Raw genomic sequence first — 22,484 nt, 5'->3', positions numbered from 1 at the left:
GAAAAGCCTACCAAGAGACCATCTTATGCAACAGCAAAGGGTTTATTGGGGGTCCAGCATGCTGGGGCTCAGAGCTCACTTCAGAAGAGCAGAGAACAAAGAGCCCCGAGAACCACTTGAGCAGAGTTTATATACATTCTTTTAGAGAGGGCAGGGGCTTTACATACATCATAGCCTCCTTTAGCAAATCATCATATACCACGGGAAAATCACATAAAAACTCTAAAACATGATTAGCACATTCATTGGCGGGAACAGGTCGGGTGGGGGTGATTAGTTAGTACTAAGATAGGTATATATTTAAACTGATTGGTTGAAGCCCTGAGATGTATACGTGCTGAGCTGCATGGTTTCTAGGAAGGGGTGATTTAGTAACTAGGTGGTCAGGGGAAGATTTTGACATATATCTAACAGGCAGTTCCAGGAATTGTCTTAACTGCCACAGGAATTTCAGGCTCTGAGTGCAGCTTGGGAACTTTACAAAACCTGGTCCTTTACAGTTTAACTTCAAATTCTTTTATTCTTTCACTATGATAACTTGTCCCTTCATGTACTTAAAGACTATAAATTTGCTACTTAGCTCTTAGGTATAATTCTCTATGATGTTCTCTAGTTATTTATGTCTCTATGCCAAGTTTTATACCAAGGTCTTAGTATGTGCCTTAATTACTCTGTGTAGCAATGTAGGAGTTATGTCTTATTTGTGACACTTTGTTCCCAGAACTGTGTCTAAAGGGAAATATGTACAAAATGATTATCCAGGAAAAAAATCTATCTAATATTATATTATATTTTATATTTATTCATATATTTATGTATACATATTTTTATTATTTAGAAACACCCTTTGGTCTGAAACTACAGTGATTTTAGTGTATTTTATCTTGAATTGGTTGTGAGAAACAAACTAAAAAGACTTTTCTCTGTGTTGGTTGGTGATTTCTGCAACCTCAGGAACCTAGTGAATAATAGCAGAAATAAATAAGTAACTCTTTAGTTTGAGGCAGAACCACCAAACTAGATGATGTTTTGCTTCTGCTTTCTATCTTGATCATTAGAAACATACCTTTAACTTTACATGGAACACTTTTGGAATTCTGTTCTGTTAGTTCTTCTAAAAAAATCAATGAAAGTGAAAAATAATGCAGGGAAGATAAATAATAATTTCAAACAATTCATTTCTTAAAATAAATATTTTTTTTTTCAAATCACCAAAAATTCTAATTCTAAATTTTAGAAAAGTTAAAAGCTTTAGAAATATCCTAAGGCAATTTCTCTTTTGCTCAGAACATTAGACTGTATCTCCAACTCATTCTTCTCTAGAATTGGACTGTGTGCAAATATGAAAAAAATTGCTAAGATGCCCCACACGGCTTATAAGTTTTAAAATCCTGAAAGGAGTTCAAATCTGCCATTTTTCTACTTCACAAAATACAAAATCTTAAATTTGTATACTTAACAAACATTTGCAGAAGTGTAATTCAAAATGACCTAAAAAAACATGAAAAAAATAATTGAAGGACTGACCCCCTGAACATGAGGGACTTATAATATTGAATCCCTTATATTAAATGTCTTTTTATCATTGTCAAAATTTTTCATGTTTATATTATCAATATATTATTCAAAATTTTTATGCATTTAATAACAAATATCGAATTTCCTATTTTATTCAGTCTTTTAAAAAAATAGTAGTAATTAATATTACTAATTTAATTCTCATGCTTGTTAAAGTATGAAACATATACTTTAAAAGCTATGGCTATAGCAAGTGAAAAATCCAGCCTAATTTCCTTTTAAGATTGGGAGCCATCTCATCACAAAGGCATGAAAAGTTAATTTCTGCTTCATTAAAATTACTGTGATTTGTAAACTTGCTTGAAATGCCTACCAGTGCCTTGAACTCATCCATGTCTGGTTTTCCCTGATGAGATAACAACCCTCCCTGAAACTTTAGTGATGACTAATAAATTCTGGATTTCCTTGACCAAATAACAACTCACTCTGAAACTTTAGTGGTGCATCATAAATTCTGATGTGATCTAAATTTACTTTGTACGTGCTAAACCATTTAGACCATTAACCTACTATGTGTCTTTGTATTATGCTTGTGAAAATCCTGTTATTCATGTAAGTTCTCAAGTCACCACCCTTTTGTAAATTTTTGTGCTATAAAACTACAGTCCTAGAGAACTGGAGTGCTGAATTCTTTTCCCATGGGTTTCAGGAGAGACTGTTATGCTCAAATGCAGGACTCCCAAAAGACCACCAGAGACCAATATAGAAGTAAGCACCAAAGAGATATTTATTGCAAGCTAGCTCAGTCCTCCACACACACAGAAACTGGTGGCTTAGAGGCCCTGATCCCGGGGTTTGCAGCAGTTTTATAACTCTTTGGGGAAGGCAGGAACCTCACATACATCATAGCATCTCTTAGCAAATCATCACACACCGTGGGAAAATCATAAACAACTCTAAAACATGATTAGCACATTCACTGGTAGGAACAAGTTGGGTAAGCGTGATTGGTTAGTACAAGATGGGGATTCATTTGAACAGATTGGCTTAGGCCATGAGGGGAGTATATGCTGAACTATATGGTTTCCCAAAATGTTATCAACCACCATAAACTACTGGAAGTTTCATTTGGAATCCCAGGAATTTTCCCTGTCTCATGCAGATTGGTGGCTGCTAGGGGGTTGCTATGGATCCCCACCTAGCCTGACTGAGTCAGGGACACCAGGCACAGCAGATCTCTCCTGTTATTTGTAGATAAACAACTCAGCAGGGTGGGTATGAGCCTAGGAGTGCTCTGTGTGTCTTTCCAAAGACAAGAGTCCTGTCTCCTTCCTTGGACAGTCTTTGTTCTGAGGTAGAGGCTGGTTTCTCACCTTGTACCTTATGTTTTTTTTATGTATTTTTTTTAGCTGTAGCTGGACACAATACCTTTATTTCACTTATTTATTTTTATGTGGTACTGAGGATTGATCCCAGGATCTTGCACATGGGAGGTTAGCACTCTACTGCTGAGCCACAATCCCAGCCCCTTATGTGTTGTTTTTATTGGGCATTTTTACTTTAGGGGTTTTCTTCCCAGTTCAAAGTTCAATCTGTCACCTAAAAAGAACATAGATCAAAATAAATTTAAATAAAATTGGATACTTATTATCATTATTTTATATTAATTCCTGAATAATATACAAGTATATATAATCCATAAACTGAAATGACTTTATATGTAAGTTTAAATGAAAATGTTCTGTTGGTTGGGTTAGTTCCCACTTATTGGAAAACAACCTTGCCTTAAAATAACAGCAGCCTGAGACTCTGGGGTACATTTCTCAGATTAAAAAAACAAACAAACAAACAAAAAAAAAACCCAAAAAACAGCACTCAATGACCTGAGATTCTAGCCCTTATTCATGCCTGGATTGGATAATATTCCCTGTCACTCAAAAAAGGGCTCACTTCTCTCAAATTCAATGTTCATGATCTGAAGCCCCTTCCAATCAAGAGCATTTTGTGGGAACTGTCCAATCATGTGTGTCATCAGGGAGGAGGAGGGTGGGCTTTCACTTCTTGTCTCCTGAGTCCTCCATTTTTGCCCTCTGTAGTCTCACACTTCAGAGTCACAGGTTGTTCTGCTGTGCAGGAACTGAGGATCCCAAGTAACCCTACTCCTGAGAACCAGGAAATGGTGAGTGTGCATTGGCCTAGCAAGGGAGGCTTGGGGAGGAAAACTATTGGAAACACAAGACTGGCTGTGTTGAAAACAGGAGCTAGCAGATTCGGACTCTGGGCAGTCTCTGGAGTCTGCAGGCTTAACTCCTCCACTGGGCCACTATGTCCTCAGTCCTACTGGCCAAACAGGTGGGGAACATGTCAGTGGCAGAGACTCTTTGCTGCCTTCCTATGCTCAAAGGGCATCCTCAGCTTCTGCATAAAATACTATGTGGCAGGTGTGTTCCTGCAGCCCAGTGTCTTACCAGATGCTGGGGATTTACAGGTGGAATAATTATCAGAATAAAATCTCCAAGGTCCATTTTCTTGTAGGAAAGGAGCTGTCATTTTGGGGTACCTAATTTCCCTTTTAGCTAGCTAATTTTCATTTTGACATTCTTTTATTTTTACTTTCTTCATTATTATTATTTTGTTAAAGTTAGGTGAACTCAGGGATACTGTACTACTTAGCCATATCCTTGGTAGTGGAGCCATATTTACAGATAGATAGTTAGTGTACTTAGGTAAATTGGGTCTAATATCCAGTAAAATCAAGAATGAACACCATATTGAGGATGGAGTCCAGGATAAGGGGAATTGGAAATGTCCCCAAGGCCCTGATCGCATCCCAAGGAAATTTTAATGAAGCAGCTCACAGCAAACATGGAGATGCTAATCCAAAAGCCCTTCCTGCCCAGAATAATCTTTCAGCCCACCTGTCCTCCACACTTTGGGTCTTCCCACCTACATTCCAACACTGCAAGATAACAGAACAAAGGACAGCAATGCGACAGGAATGTGGGATAGCTGAAGGAAGACCTTAGCTATAAAAAATCTAAAAAGACCTTAGTTTAAAAAAATCCCTTTCATGGATTCTACATCTTTGGTCCCCTTTTTCTTCTGGGGAGAAGTCTTTTCTACTCTTCTTTAATAAAGCTTCTACTTTCCACTCTAAACATGCCTTGGCGCACTTCTCTGGTGTTATACTTCAGCATTGGGGAAGCAGGGACTCTTCACCTGTAAACAGCCCTAACAGGTTTAAATTTATTTTGAGAAAGGCCCTAGCTAAGTTGCTGAGATGATTTTTGTTATGGTTTGATTTATCTATAATTTGCTATTGCAATAAAGCATACTGTTTTTACATACATATGTATTCATATGGGGATCTTATTTATATTGTGATTCTTTATTATTGTAATATTATATTTTCACAATATATATGAATAGTAGGCCATGATAAGTTCTTTTTTGCTCTTATAATTGAAAAGGTTTTTGGCTAAAGTTACATATAACTTTGTAGATGAATTTTAAAAATTTATGCTTTGGTTTCTTACTTCATTTAAAGTAAAGCTTGATGATTTTTTATTATTGCATTATTATTGTATTTAATAGTCAGGTTTATTTTGACATAACCATAAAACATGAAATATAATTTGCTCCCCTTCAGTATCCAGTAGTTCCCCTTTCCCTATTCTCCTACTTTTTTTCTATCGTATATTTATTTATAGTTTTTTTTTTTAATTATTGCTTTATAGAATACACATAAAAGTAGACTTCACTGTGATATATTCATATTTCTACATAGCAGTTTTGGTGAGATATATTGTTGGTTAATTTGGCGGAAAATTATCACCTTTCTAATGATGAGTTTTATTATTTACATGGGATGTATAATTCAGTCTTTTATTTGCTTTTTGTGACTTTTATTTTCTCATAAGTTCTACATATTTTGTTTCTAAAAATTTACACATGTGAAATACCACTTGCATAAGGCACCTATGTAAAATTTATACATAGTGTTTTATGCTCTTTTTTAAACTGGATATATTATGAAATGTGACTGGCCCCAGTGACCATTTTTCCTACAGATTATTATTTATCTCTTCCAAGATGTATATTGTATTGAGCCATGTCCTTGGGCTTCAAGTGTTTGGGTGAGTACCATTGCATACTTACATGTTATCATGATCACATATGCTCTATTTTCAGTAAGTCTCTATGATGGGGAGTATCATGTATATTCAATAGCAAAATAGTTTCCACAAATAGATACTAATTTAAACTCCTTTTGAGTTAATGATTATTATTTTTTTAAATGTTCATCAATATTAATTAATTTTTCCCATGATGGGTTTTTATTTTGTATTTCTTAACTTTCTAAAGATTTTGAATTTTTATAGTTAATAAACATATCTCATGTATAAATTTGAAGTTCAAACTTCTGGCTTGTATATATTTTTGGCTTACAAGATGAGAAATGGATCCAAAAATGCAGCTAGAGATTGATTTCAAAAAAAAAGAAAAAGGTTTAAATTATTTTTTAAAATTGACTTTTTTCTTTACTCATAATTTATTATAGGTTTTTTGTATGATTGTAAGGGTAGGTTATTTAAAGTGGATTCATGGGATTATCTTTCTATCTGTATCTGTATGTAGTAACAGGAAAAATAAATAAGTAATTTCTCTACACTCTGACTGCAGGAAAATGAATAAATTTCTTTAAAATCATATGGTAATAAAATTGTTAAATGGCATACTTACTAAACATCCACTCCTTAAAAATATTTTTTTCTGTAATATTTTGGCAGTGAATCATGAATTCTATTATCTGGATTTTGGGTTTTAATATAAAATCATGTGGAATAAAATTTGGCCAATCCTAGAAATATTCATACATAATTTGTTGTTTACTTAATGACATGTTGTGTAGATAGCAACTAGTGAACATATTTATTTTTAGAAATAGTTACTTTTTAGCTTTTAAGTTTCTAATAAGCCTTTTAGATTTATTTCCTTACTGAGTCACTCAGGGCCACTGATGTTTTTTCTTTTTTTTTTTTTTTTTTTTTTTTTTTTGTAATCTCCAGGCATAAGAAATCTGTCTTGTGAGCTTTGTTTCTGAAGAGTTTCTTAACATGAAAGAAAAAAAGTATTTATGTTGCCCCTGAAATGTATTATCAATGCACTCTCTTCAAAATGGAGAGAAAATAATATTTCCCCAGACTGACATCCCTGTGTCAGGAGTTAACAATACACTGATGGTCTTTGAAGAAATTTCATACAGTTCTGTCTCTGGGTAGTTTTCTGTGGGCTGCTGAATTGCCATTTAGTATCCCGATACCCAGGATGTTTCATCTGTATGGGAATAATTTTAGAGGGCACAAATGAATAATGCTCTTCATGGAGGATATGAATACCTGAATGTTCTGTAGTGCACAGCTGACAAAGCCCCTGGAATACACTGTGCAGATTCTATTTTGTTAACCATTATCTGCCACTCACATGAATTTTCTTTCAAAAGCTTGTAATAACCTTTTCACTTTAGGCATTCATGTCATCCACATTCCCAGGTATAAAAGTTTGAATCTTTCTTTTCTGAATTACAGGTTCCGTTTCTCTTTGGTTCAATGTGGTATAAATAATTATGTTTTTTTTTTCTTTCTTTTACACTTTGTTTCTAATAAAAATGTTCTCTGCTCCAAACCTATATTTCCCATGTCCAGCTATGTTTAGAAAATGACATAGATAATTGTATTTGATAATTTATAAAGGAGAGTTGAGAATAATTCTTGCTCGTGTTTCCCTTCCTTAGAAACTGACCCAGAACTGTTCTTGGTCCTGAAAAGGGAGGACCATAACCAATCAGGTATATAAAAAAAATGTTGATTGATTGTATATTCTCTTCTAAGAACTCTCTGTTCAGATCCTTGGTCCATTTATTGATTGGGTTATCATCATCATCATCACTATTATTATTATTTGCTTAGTTTTTTGAGTTCTTTATGTACCCTAGAGATTAGTGCTGTATCTGATATGTGGGGATGTCTTCACCTCACAGATTGTTTCTTTTGCTGAGAATAAACTTTTTAGTTTGATTCCATCCCATTTATTGATTATTCGTTTTAATTCTGGTGCTATCAATGTCTTATTAAAGAAATTGGGGCTTAATCCCACATGATTAAGATTAGAGCCTGTATTTTATTCCATTGGACACAGAGTATCTGGTTTAATTCCTAGGTTCTTGATACACTTGGAGTTGAGTTTTGTGCATGGTGAGAGATAGTGTTTTGCTGAAGAGGCTACCTTTTCTCCAGTGCATGTTTTGACACCTTTGTCTAATATATAATAACAATAATTTTGTGGGTTATTCTCTGTGACCTCTATTCTGTACCATTCGTCTGCAGTCTGCTTTTTTTTTTTTTTTTTTCAAATGCAATGCTGTTTTTGTTACCATTGCTCTGTAGTATGGTTTAAGGTCTGGTATAGTGATGCCATCTGCTTCACTCTTTCTGCTAAGGATTACTTTAGCTATTCTTGGTATCTTATTTATTCAGATAAATTTCATGGTTGCTTTTTCTATTTCTATGAGGAATGCCATTAGGATTTTGATCAGAATTGCAGTAAATCTGTATAGTGCCTTGGTAGCATTGTCATTTTGATAATATTAATTCTGCCTATTCATGATCAAGGTAGATCTTTCCATTTTCTAAGGTCTTTTTTGATTTTTTTCTTTAGGGTTCTGTAGTTTTTCTTGTGTAGATCTTTCACCTTTTTCATTAAGTTACTTCCCAAGTATCTTATTTTTTTGAAGTTATTGTAAATAGGGTAGTTATCTTCATTTATTTCTCAGAAGATTTTTCACTGATATACAGAAATGCCTTTGATTTATGGGTGTTGATTTTATATCCTGCTACTTTGCTAAATTTATTTACTAGTTCTAGAAGTTTTCTGGTGGAGCTTTTTGAGTCTTCTAGGTATATAATCATATCTGGCATTTGCAGGTAAATGGATAGCATTGGAGAAGATAATGCTAAGTGATGCTAGCCAATTCCAAAAAAAAAAAAAAAAGTACCAAATATAAGGAGCCTGACTCATAATTGGGTATGGAGGGGGATCATGAGAGTAATAGATGGATTCTCAATAAAGAAGAGGGGTGGGAGGAAAAGAAAGGGGCAGGGGATTAGCAGAAATGGTGGAATGTGATAGAGACCATCATCAAAAGTACATGTACGAAGACACAAATTTGTATCACCATACTTTATATACCACCAGAGATATGAAAAATTGTGTTCTATACATGAAAAAAGAATTGTAATGCTTCTGTTGTCATTTCTTTAAAAAAATCGATAGAAATATGAAAAAAATTTGTTCATAAATTATATACATTAAATATGTGCATGTTATATATAGAATATATATATATATATATATATATATATATATATATATATATGCGCATATATATGTTTATATATAGATCTAGGGAAAGGCAAGTCTCTTTCCTGAATTTTTAAAAATTAATTAATTTATTAAATTGTTCTAACTTGCTAATAGAGCAGAATGCATTTCACTTCATAGCACACAAATGGAGCACAAAATTTTGTTTCTCTTGTTGTACAGAAAGTATAGTTACAAAACCCATGTAACTCTATTTTGTGTACAAGATTTTCATCTCATTCCACCATCTAACCTACCTCTATACATCTCCCATCACCTCCCTCCCCTTTGTTTTATTCAAAGTTTCTTCATTTCTTCCATGCTACCTCCCACTTCTCTCGTTGTGGATCACCATCCACTTAGCAGAGGAAACATTAGGTCTTTGGTTTAGGAGGATTGGCTTACTTGCCTTAACATGATATTCTCCAACTCCATCCATTTACTTCCCAATTCCATAATTTTATTCTCTTTTAATGCTCAGTAATATTCTGCTGTGTAAATAGACCATATTTTCTTTATCCATTCATCTATTGAAGAGCATATAGATTGGTTCTATAGTTTACATATTGTTAATTGTTTTGCTATGAACATTGATGTGGATATGCCTCTGTATTATGCTGTTTTTAGCTCTTGTTGGTCTAAACTGAGGATTGGGATAGCTGGGTAAATTTTGGTTTCTTTCCATGTTTTCTAAGGAATATCCTTATTCTTCTCCAGATTGGTGTCACCAATTTAGAGTCCTACCAACAGTGTAACAGTGGGCCTTTTTCCTCACACCCTCACCAACATATATTTTTGCTTGTATTTTTAATAATTGCCATTCTTATTGGAGTAAGATTAAATTTTGGAGTAGTTTTGATTTGCAATTCTTTAATTGCTAGAGATGTTGAACATTTTTTTTATTGATTGATTGATTGTTTATATTCTAAGAAGTGTTTCTCTTCAGTTCCTTAGCCCATTTCATTTAATGATTGGGAAATTTGTTTTTTGGTATTAAGTTTTTTAAGTTCTTTATATATCCTGGAAATTAGGTTTCTATTTGATGTGCATGTGGTAAAAATTTGCTCCTACTCTGTGTTATCACTTTTTGCCTCACTGATTGTTTCTTTTGCCGAGAAGAATGTTTTCAGTTTGAATTCATCCCATCTAGTGACTCTTGTTTCTATTTCTTGTGCTTTAGTAATATTTTTAAAGAAGCAAAATTTCAAATCCCCTACCTGGGATTATAGGTGTATGACATCATGATAGCATCACAATTCATCTTCATTTTAAGCCCACTTTCTTAAGGGGCTTTCATCCTAGGAAGAAAAAGAAAATGTTATAGACAGGCCATTGGGTCTAAGGCCATGGCATCAAATAAGGAATACACCATTAATCAATTTAAATAATATACTCAAATCTTTAGATCTGGGGAAAAACATACACACACACACACACACACACACACACCATACACTCACATACACACCATACTCTCCTTGCCCTCACTCAGGGCAGTTTCTCTCTATTTTTTATATCTCAGGAGAAATATTGGTTAAAAAAATAAATGTATCTTTCACCTGTAGCATAAAAAGAAGTGATCAAGTCCTTCATCTTCCTGAACTCAGGAAAAGCATAACTCTCAAATATGGTTCTGTGAACTGAGATTTTCTTGAGTCTTGATATAGTTTTGAGGGTGCTGTTCCAAAACTACATATACTTTATTAGTAATATTTTAAATACATAATGCTAATTTTCATAGTGGAAATTATGGGTTATACTATAAAATTCAATTTTACTATTTTTATATGAATTCTAAAAAAATAATTCTTTCCACCTCATACAATTTTAATGTTCAATCTGTTTCCATACAAGAGAAGTTAACTGAAATTTTACAGGATTGTCACTGTATTATTTCCATCAATAAATAATATATTTGCATATATAATCTACAAATTCAAAAGGCTTCATATGCAAGTTTAAATGCAAATGATTTTCTGGGTTGGCTGAATTTTACTTCTCCAAGGATACATTACCTTAAAGTCACTGCAGCCTGAGGATCTGGATTTCAATTCCCAGAGCCTCAAAAGAAAAATAAATAAATAAATAAATGTACAGAAAAGACCCTACAATTGTGACATCATTTATTTCTGGATTTGAGGTTATCTCCTGACTCTCAAAAAGCTCACTAGGCTCAGATTGAGCATACGAAGACATAAGTTGTGTCTAATCAGGACCCCTTATATAAGCATTGTTCAATCTACACATATTCAGTAAAGAGAAGTTTTGACCATCTGGTGTGAAGTCTGCCAGAGTGGGTATCCATTTCTAGGCTTCCTCACTTATGTTCAGTGAACCTGATTTTTTCTCCTTTATAGGTACTTTGTGATTTATAGAGAGGACACGTGTTCCTAAAAATACAGTAAATGATGAGTGTGCAGTGAAATCCGGAGACTGGATGGTGAGTCTGGTTGAAACTGGCTGCACTGACTATGGTGGGAACTGGCAATGCTTGGCTAGAATCCCTGGTGTAATTTTTGGTTTCTGCAGTCCTGTATCTTCTTCTGAGAAAGGTCAGCCCTTAATTTTGACTAGCCAGTCAATTGGACCATATATTAACAGTAGACACTGGAAGTCCTATAGTATCCTATAGAATATGTTCAGCCCCTACCTTAAATTCTATGTGAGAACATTTGTGGCAATATTTCCGAATCTTCTCCAATTGTGTTGTGGATAGTGGAGTGAGATCATCCCAAACACAACACCATCTATTTTTTCCTCCAGGAGTGGGGTGAGATATTCTATAGGTATCTCAGATTTTCTTTCCTCCTGAATTCATTCTCCTTCTTTTTGGAGACTGTGGTATTGTGGATTGAGCCAGAGGTACTGTACCACTTAGCTACATACCTGGTACTTTTTAATTTTTTTATCTTCAAACAGTTGCTGAGTGTGATTTTAAATTTATGTCCCAGTATTGTGAGTTGTATTTATATATAAAATTTTAGCTTACTGTTCAATGACAACTTCCCCCTTTCCCAGTATTATCAGTTACATTTTTGCAGTATTATTAGTTACTTCACCCACTTTACCCATATTGTATTTCAAATGAACATGGTATTTTCAATTGTTATAACAAAAACTAGATGAGACTTTAAAGTATTTTTTTTTTCTCTCTGGGTGCAATGATACATGCATATTAATTCCAGAGACTCAAGTGGCCAAGTCAGTAAGATTGCAATTTCAAGGTAAATATCAGGAACTTAGGTAGACTAATTAGACAATTAGAAAAACCTGTCTCAAAATTTTAAAACATGGCTGGGTATGTAGCCCAGAATTAACATGCTTCTGTTTCAAATCCCCACTACCATAGAAAAAACATCAAAAGCAAATTTTGTTGTTGTTGTTGTTTATGAGCATTTTACATGATTGAAAAGTAAAGAAGAATCACTTGATCTTGGAAAAATCATGTGTTTCTATTCTTCCTTTGTGTCTCCAAAGGCAGACAACCTGTCAGAGTGTCTTTATGCTCAGATTTTCTTTTGTGGAATGTATATGAGAGCATTCTCATTCCCTACTCTGGTATTTTCCTGGAACTGTGTTTCAGAACTATGTAATATGAGGATCCCACAGCTGGCACATCTAATGCCTCTCATAAGTCCAGACCAGTACTTGGGGCTTTTCTTGTTCAAGAGCAGTATAAATGTAGAGAGCTTAGTTTCTCAAAGAAATAACTGAGAGAACTCTCAACTTCCATTTTTTTTTAAATGTCTTCACTAATTTTATAGTCTAGCACAGTGTTTCTTTCTTCCATATTCATATAATTGGAGTACTACTTACCATTCCACTTTTTGAGAGTAGTCATTCTAACAGCTGTGTTCATGCAGAAGATTTTATAGTTGGATGGTCCACTAAAATTCTGATGCAAGCTTTTTAGATTCCAGTGTGCCTTATGCTCACTGGAAAAAAAATGATGTGCATCTATTTTAGAAATAAAGAGGGATCTGTGATTGTAACCATTTTTCTTCACTAATATTTGAGAATTTAGCCCATTGCAATGTTTGCACACCAATGTGAAAACACTCCTTTTTGTTCTAGGGAGATTTGCACCTGCACAGTTACCAGTGCATTCAATGCTTTGAGGTTTCAGATGTAGTCCATTGAATGGAAAAATTAATATTGGGACAAATTACTTACAGAAAGAATTGGTTAGGTCTGGTGTTATTAGTAAAGTGAGCTGGGTGAGAGAGCTCAGGAAGTGTTAAACTGCCACTTTGGCTTTCAGTGGTGGCCTATATTTCCCTGTTAATTTTTTGGTACTGTCTAGATAAAAGTTCTACTGTCAGCATCAGCTATTTGCATTTTTAGAGAATGTTGGCAAATCCCTCTAAGGGATTAAGGGGTTACCTTAAGATTTAACACCTCTTTCACTCTGGTCTAATGGGATAAAGTCCATGGATCTTGCATGGCCATAGAAAACCACTTATCCCCCCCCCCCCCCCCCGGAATAAATACTCATTTATATCTTATTCCTTCCTCTGTGTGTACAGATGAATTAGCATTTAAACTACAGGCAATTTAGAGTTAAATAATATATTTCAAACCCAAATCAATCTTCCTTTATTTATATTAACACTGGATTTGGGCATTTTGTTCCAGTAATTTTGCATATTGCTCAAATCAGAAAAATCTTCAAGTGCATTCTACTTATCTCTTGGTTGATATTTTTTTTCAGTTTTCCAATTTGTGTGCCTCTAATTCCTTTACAGTTTTTAGAAGTACTCAAAACAGGAGTATATATTTATTTGATGTATCCATAAATGGAGGGAGGCTTATATTCTGCTTTTATTTATTTTTATTTTATTTTTTAAAATTATCTCTCTTTATATCTGCTCTTTGGTGGATGCTTGTGTATAATTCCAGTGTCACATACATTCTGCACACAAGTTGCTTTTGTAATCTATGCCATTTATTCTAACATCTACCTTGAGGTTGGATTGTAGCATTCATTCACATTAAATATTTTATCGATATGTTTTGATTTATATACTTATAATTATTAACAATAAAAAGATATTTGCATACATATGAACTGCCCTATGTAGTTTTCTCTATTGTGATTTTTTTATCTTAAAATCACTACATTGTTGTAATATTATAACATGCATTAGTGTCAGGTAATTATCACTAGTACATTTGCTCTTATGTATGAGAGAGTACTTGTCTAATTTTATATACATTCATCTTTCCAGGAAAATTTTAGAAGTTTTTGCTTTGATGTCTTCTTTAACAAAAAGTAAAGAATGGTAAAATTATGACCAGTTATTATTAAAGGGTACCTTGGGAAAAATGATCATTTTTATAATAGTTTTATCCTTTGTAAATATGTTGAATATTTGAGTCTTTTATGTTCTTTTCTGTATTTTTATTTTCTCAAATACTGCATATTCCTTTTGTAAACATACTTGCATATGAAATGCAACATTCATGTGACATCAGCATAAAACATACATGGTATTTTATAGTATTTGTCAAACTGGATATAATACATCAACAAAAAACCTTCTAGCTCCTAGAATTTACATTTTACATAATTTAATAATTACTTCTTCCTCTTTAACCATGCCCCTTGGTTTCAACTCTGGAATAATGTGGCTGTATTCTCATGTATATTTGCTGTAATTTTAGTCTCTGTTCCCTGTATGGGTGTACCATATACATATGATTACAAAACAGTTTCTACAAATGGATAATAAAAGCTTAAATTATTATTTTCCTTTTTTGTGAATGCATTTATTCCACATATTCATCAATACTATTTAATTCACCTATATGATGTGATTTTATTCAATGTTACTTAATATCTAAAAATTTTGAGTATTTATGATTATTGAACACTTAGATATATCCTTTTTAAAGTGACTCTTCAAGAATTTTCTGGTTTTCTTTTGCATTCTGTTGTATTTCTTCTTCTTGTAAGTGTTTGATTATATGTGAGGAAATTAGGGTTTTTTACCTTGTCAGTTTTGCAGCTTTTAATGTAATCATTTGATGAATAGATTTTTTTGTATTAATATTTTGTAATTCATAAGTTTAAGTCTATTAAATTGTATAATTTTGAAAACAGAAAAAAAAACTATTTTTTATCTATTGTGATATTAGGGATTCAACCAACGTGTCTTAATGCTGAGCATATTCTCAGTTGTGTTTTAAACTTTATTTCCAGATGGAGTTTGCTCAATTTCTTCAGTTGGCCTTAAATTTTGAACTTCATGCCTTAGACTCCAGAATAGTAGATATTTCAGGTGTGCACCACCATATGAACCCTATCTTTTGTATGTACATTTTTGAGCTTTGTACTTTCTTATATATTTCAGTATTATTTATTAATAACTTATATTCAGCATTTAATGTGTCAAAATATGCTGTTATGTTTTATGAGTGAAGGGATAAAATAGCATTTTATTATCACACTCTTTTCCCAACATCCTAGCATGTTTTAAGAGTTTCGTTGTTGGTGTTTTCTGTAGTTCCACCATTTATTTTATTATGAGGTTTACTCTGGTTGATTTTACTTCATAACGTCAATCATGTGGCATCATGGTATTTTGGTCAGCAGTAGACTTTATGTACAACCATGTATCTAGCAAATATCTTATCCATGTACTAGTTTATACCATCTAGATTCTGTCATTGCACTCAGAGAATTGGAAAATTGCAGAAGATTCTTAGGATAAATTTTCCAGAGTGTATTTCCATAAAGTGAGAAATCATTATATATGCCTATATTTGCAATTATATACTGTATAATTGATATAATTTTTATTTGTTGAATTTTCAAATTTGCTAGTGCTTTTTAAATTGTATCTGCTTTTAAAAAAATTGTACTGAAGATTAAACCCAGGGGTGCTTAACAATAAAGCTACATCCTCAGTCCTATTTTATATTTTATTTAGAGAGAGAGTATTGCTGAGTTGCTAAGTGTCTCACTAAGTTGTTCAATAAAATATATATAAGACAATATTATATATAATATTTTCTTAGAATTTATGATCCTTTTTTCTTATCCTCCTCAGTCACTGGAACTACAGTTGTCCATTACTAGACTGGGCTCATTTGCTTTTTAAAAGCACCAATATTTATACTGGTAACTCTTTGTTATGTTTATCTTTAATAGTTTCTAATTTTGCTTTTTTGCTTAAGACTTTCTTTACTTTTAGTTTTTAAATTGTACTTTTTATTGGGATGGATGATTTGATAATAAATTCTAGTCATTTAATTGCTTACTAATTTTTTTGTATGTTTTATTTTCACCTCACGTATAGATGAATTCCAGTTTTTCCAGCTGTATGGAGGTCTAAGTGAAACATAATAACCTGTATGGATATTGTTAAAGAAATAGAACCACAATTTTACCCAGTTTTTTGACTGCACTGTATATGCCCAAAGGATATAAAATCAGCCTACTACATTGACACAGCCACATTAATGTTTATAGCAGCACAATTCACAATAGCTAAGCTATAAAACCAACCATTCAATGATGAATGGGTCCATTCAATGATGACAGGATAAAAAACTGTTCCTTATATACACAATAAACTATGAATCGGCCATAAAGAAGAATGACTTTAGGACATTTGCCAGGAAATGGATAAATCTGGAGATTTTATGCTAAGTGAAACAAACCATTTCTATAAAACCAAAAGTTGAAAGTTATTGCTGATATGTGAAATCTAAAGCTCATAAAGTAGGGAAGGGGAAAAAAAGAAGATCAGTAGATTGCACAATGGTAAACAAAAATAAATAAATAAATAAATAAATAAATAAAAAAAAGGGACAGGATAGAAATATAAAAGATATATATCTGTAAGTGAATCCTATCATCATAGCCACCAACAAGAACAGAATTTTATTCAGGATAAGATATATCCAATGCTTGCATAGTACCATAAAATCGATTTTACTGTCAGGTAGAATTAGAAAGAACCAATAAAATGAAAAAAAAAAAAAAAGAAATTATATTTGTTTGAAGAGCTATATGTATATTCTATTATAAATATCATACAATATAAACATCGATCAAAGTTTGTATATATATATATATATATATATATATATATATAAAATTTTGTATGTTAAAAAATGTTAAAATTATAAAAAGGAAAATTTAAACAGGATTGTTGTTGCTTTTCTAAATATTAATAACATACATAAAAACAATAAAATGTTTGAACTTAAATAAACTATTAAATATTTCCATTTAGTGGTCTGTCTACCTTGTTACATTTCAAAATTTCTCTTATACCATTGATATTGGAATTACTAGAGATCTCACTACACATTCAGAATAGCCAGCTCTATCAGAGAAATAACAAATAAGATTCTACACATTAGTAAATCTCTGATTAGTGGTTGTACAATTAAAATTTGAGGATTCCCTTTCTTAATTACCATGATTTTCTCATCTGAAAAGTATATATATAATTTAGATCAAGATATAAAAAATTACAAAATATATATTTTTGTGATAATGCCTGAGTTTTATATTGTGTTTCATAAATGTGGAGTATGTATACTTTTTTGAAATTCAATCACTTTTTCTGCAGAAGTAGATAATAGTATCATCGTGTTACAAAACACTACCTACATGATAGTCTACTAACTCTAATTTCAACTGTAATTACATTACAGACTGTGCAAATATTCCTGTAGTCAATGTGTTATTTATTTACCTATTCTTATTTTAGGAACTGTTAACATTTATGGATATAGCTATTGATTTTACTGAAGAGGAGTGGGAATGCCTTCAGCCTGCTCAGAAAAATTTATATAGAGATGTGATGCTAGAGAACTATAGAAACTTGGCCTTCCTGGGTAAGTTTAATTTCCCTTTAAAATTATTAATTACTAATTATTATTTAATTTACTTCTGTTGCAGAGTATCTTCTGGGAACTTCTCTAAAAAAATGAGTTTCAGATTTATGTTTCAAAGAAAAAGGGCATTTTTAGTACAGATCTCTCTCTCTCTCTCTCTCTCTCTCTCTCTCTCTCTATATATATATATATATATATATATATATATATAAGATTTTACTCTTTAATATGTCTCTGTCTTGGTGTGTTACACATCCTTCACTTTAGATAAGCAGTACCTAGTATAATTTAGTGATGTAAACTATTGTAGACTACACATAGCAGGGGCACAGTTGAGTCATTCAAATGTCAAGGAGAAAACAAAACTAAAAAATGTTGAAAGAGTAGTTATCTTTCAGAAGAAATTTTCAGAAGCTTAGGTTTATTTATTTTGATTGTAATCATTGAACACGTACTGCCCTATATTTATCACATTTTCAAATTCCTTGTTGTTCTCTGTTTTCTTCTTTAGTGATGTCCCAGTTTATTCAGATTAACCATCAAAACTTACCTTTTGTTGTGAGGGCCAGCATGATCTGTTTCAAATCTTCTTGTGAGGAAACCTTTAAAGGGACAAACAGAAGAGAGAGACACACACATACAGTGAAAAGGAAAAAAGAAAAAACTGGCCACCCCTCTTAACAGCTGCACATATATTACCCCAAAATTACATAGCTTCTGATACCATGACTACATTCTAACCCAGTGTTTCTTTAACCCCAAGTGCTAGCTAACCAAGATTAGGTACAGCTAATACAAATATAGAGCCCCTTCTCCCTAAGTGCATTACCACAGAAACTAGATAGTGCACCTGTAGAGTTGTCTTAGTAGCTTCAGGGAGAAACTGCTGGGAATTACAATTGTGGGACTCAGGGTGCCAGTTACAATCACCCCCACACTTTCCTGTCTATTCCAAGGTCAGGATACCTAATATCTCCCCTCTTTTTAAAGGCCTTTTGAATAAATAATATTACTTATCTCCTTAATGCTGGTGGGGGCAAAAAATAGGGCAGGCATAGAAAACATCAAGTTCCAACATCAGTAAACATCCACCTATGAATATTTTTGACCCAGATGAAATTGAGTATACATGAAGCTAACCAATCCAACAAGTCCAAAATCCATCATCTTGTTCAACCTTATTAATGATATCTTTAAGGTAATCTAAGTCTTTTGAAATAAAATTACTATTATAATTTAAATTGAAGGAACACATGGTATTAAGCTACTGATATCCTTTATGATGTAACAATAACAGACAACCAATTGCAGCATGATTGTCAAGTATGGCTTGACAATGTTTTTTGTGTTCTTCATTAAGCATATTTACATCCATGGAGGCATGACTAATACTGTTTATGATAGCATAGGCAAGTTTCATAGTAGTTTTATAAGCCGGTAGAGCTAGTCCAGGTAAACCCACCAAGGAGAATGTCAAAGCGTTAAATTCTGCCTTAGAGAGAAGCTTCACTGAATCATTACAGTTTTTATCAAGAGAAATAGATCTTTTATGAATAAATTTCACAGGATGGTGACCTATTAAATACTATGTGGATGGTAAGGACACATTATTCTGCTAAGACAACAATGAATACCATGAGACATTTTTGCAGGTATATAACAATTTTATGCAAGTGAGTCAAGATATTGTAATGGGTTCTAGAAGTCCAGGATCTGACAGGACTGAATTTCCCAGAGCTGATGTACAAAAACAGAGCAAAATTGTTATTAAGACCAAAGCATTTACAGAGTTTTGTGTGAGTTTAGCAATCAAAGCTGTAACAAAGTTATCTGGAGTACATTCTAACCCCATTTTAGCCAACACCTCTTGAGCTGAGGCTGTTATTGGTTTTATATCTCCCCAAGTAACTAGAATTCAAGTATTTTGGGGTCCTCTTTTAATGTTTCTCCTTTTTGAGGAGAATGATTATTCTCTTGTTTGGATGAACTCTTATCTTCCAGGGTTAAATAAAACTTAGAAATCAGCTTGTGAAGTCCCTGATGTACATTTATAATTGCTATTTTTCAAGCATGAAGCTAGAGTCCAAACAGGACATGTTGGCATAAGTGTAGCAGTCTTTGCTTTTCACCACCTAATCAAAGGCATAGGATCTTGTCATGCTGGTCAGGTGGAACCTCATATATTACATAATTATATTGGTAATGGCTGTTTGAGAATAAAATGTCTATTCAATGCAGATGACCAATTGAGGATTAACTTTATGTTGTATATTGAGCTAATTAACTGTAAATAAAACAATATTTAATGCATATTAATATAAGAGAGGCTAGATCTTTGTTTGTTTCTGTTTTAAAAGGCAAGTATTAGGATACAATTTGCTCACTCAACAAAAGCTCGTCCAAAAGAATTATGAGAAATTTCATGATTTAAAACTACATCTCATTGATTAAAAATTGTGCAAAAGGATGAGATGTAAAGGCAGGAGCATTATCCATCTTTAAACAAATAGGGCCTCTAGGAGCAGATCATGCTTGGTTATTTTCCATGCTCTCTGCTGGAACTGACTTGACATTTTCTTTTTTAGATTCAATTCTGTTAGTAATTTTTTTTTCTTTTGTTTTGTGTTTTGCAATAATGCATTAGTAATCATAAATATTTTGAAGTGAATAAATCATTATACTTCTACTTTGCAATTTTTTATATTTTTAATTTTTTAAATTTTGATTAGTGATTTAATTTCTGGATCATTGTCTTTTTTAATATGGCATGCTTAGATTCTTTTCACACTTCATATATATATATGGAGAGAGAGAGAGAGCAAGAGAGAGAGAGAGAGAGAGAGAGAGAGAGAGAGGGAGGGAGAGAGAGAGGGAGGGAGAGTCCTTTTTTTAATATTTATTTTTTAGTTTTTTTTTTTTTCTGCAGACACAAACATCTTTGTTTGTATGTGGTATTGAGGATCGAACCTGGGCCTCACGCATGCCAGGCGAGCGTGCTACAGCATGAGCCACATCCCCAGCCCCGAGAGAGAGAGTCTTTGACTATAATATCAATGCTACACAAAACACAGTGTGTGTGTATATATATATCCCACTTCTCTTTATATATCCTATAGATTTTTAATTTTTACAGTATTTTACAAGTTGCTTAGACTTGTCTTAAACTTGGTACTGCTTGATAAGCCTCTCCCATATTTGTAGAATTTCAAATTTCACACTAGGAATGCCCCTCTCATTTTTTTGTAAAGAATTATTCACATAAACATTGTGCTCATTGATGTTAATATTTTTCAATTTCAGTCTCTCAACTTTTTAAAAATAGTTATTTAGTGTTCTTTGAGTAATTCATAAATGTCAGTATCCTAATGTTAAATTCTTAATGTTTTATTTTTCTTTTTTTGTAACTTGGATTTAGCCATGCTTCTCTTTGTTTATATTTGCTGTACTATTTTTTATTTGTTCATTAAAGGAGCCTACAGTAGATTATATGGTCCATTTTCAGGAAAAAATATAGACTTAAATAAATAAAAATAGGCAAGAACAGTGCTGCATCCTTGTAATATTTGCTAATTGGGAGGCCATGCAAAAGTACTTCATGTTTGAGAGAAGTCACAGAAATTTAGAAACAGCATGGCTCAAACAATTTTAAGAAGACTTGTGTTGTAGTTCGTGATATAGAATTTTGGGGGTAATCTCAAGCATTACACATGAAACATTAAAAGTTGGATGACCTAAAGATCCAGAATTGCCAGTACTAAATATGTATCCATGAACAATTAAATCAGAAATTTGAAGAGATACCTCTGCTTTTGTGTTTAGTGCCAAAATTTTTCTCAGTATTAAAGCTAGGGACTCAGTGTGTGTGCCCATTAATGTCAAATGTTTAAAAATATGTACTTATATACTATTATTATTTAGTTATAAAATATTTTGTCTCTTAAAGTGTTATAGAAATATATGCAGGACTTTGAATTAAGTGAAAGGTGGCAGGCAGATATTAAGTTGTAGGAGCATTTGATTCACATGTGGAAGTCAGAAATTTAGTGAGCAAAATTTTGCTCACCAGGTACTGTGTTTTGTGTATGGTTGATATTATAGTAAAAGTCTCCATATTTTTATTTTATTGAGCATAATAGGGTCAAGAGTTTTATTTTACCACATAGTGAGTGCATTATGTTATTCATAAATACTAGTAGAAGGAATACAATACCTTAACAATATTTATAATTATATGAAATAATGATTTTGGTAATTCATTCTATTTAGTCATTTTACCTTGTATATATAGTATAAAATACCATGATATATTTATAAATAAACAAAGTTGTATTTGTCAATAAAGGAAATTCTCATATCACACTAATGTAAAAATATAAAAATCAATTTATTATACTTGATTGTCATGTGTGGAATTCATCCAAATATTATGGCCATAGGCTATGCAAGGTTTTTATAGTATTTTAAAATGTTTTTATGAAAAATTTTATAGACATATATGTATATATTTCTTAGTAAATTTTTTGTTCATATTTCTTTTTAAGAGTCCATTGCTTCTTTACCCTTGTTGAATATTTATGGTATTATCACTCAAAATCTACTAGTTATTTTCATGTCTCTATGTCATGGTAGACAAAAACCATTTTTGGACACTCTTTGAAAAAAACATAAATGTTTGTATATGTTTACATTTCTCT

The 22,484-nt window shown here is 32.5% G+C and overlaps 1 protein-coding gene across 1 annotated transcript in view; it reads left to right on the top strand.

Annotated features, from left to right (window-relative positions):
* The window catches only part of LOC139701728 (zinc finger protein 107-like), a gene marked incomplete at its 3' end in the record, with an annotated part of 155,051 nt that overhangs the window by 130,801 nt on the left and 1,766 nt on the right, over positions 1 to 22,484 (top strand). The window contains 1 exon segment of the mRNA XM_071601275.1: positions 5,261 to 5,268. Within this exon segment, the coding sequence (XP_071457376.1) occupies positions 5,261 to 5,268 (8 nt within the window).

This window comes from Marmota flaviventris, chromosome 14 (genome assembly GCF_047511675.1).
Source record: "Marmota flaviventris isolate mMarFla1 chromosome 14, mMarFla1.hap1, whole genome shotgun sequence".
Classification (NCBI taxonomy): Eukaryota; Metazoa; Chordata; class Mammalia; order Rodentia; family Sciuridae; genus Marmota; species Marmota flaviventris.
The sequence above is the reverse complement of the archived record's forward strand: the minus strand, read 5'-3'. Positions and strand labels throughout refer to the sequence as shown.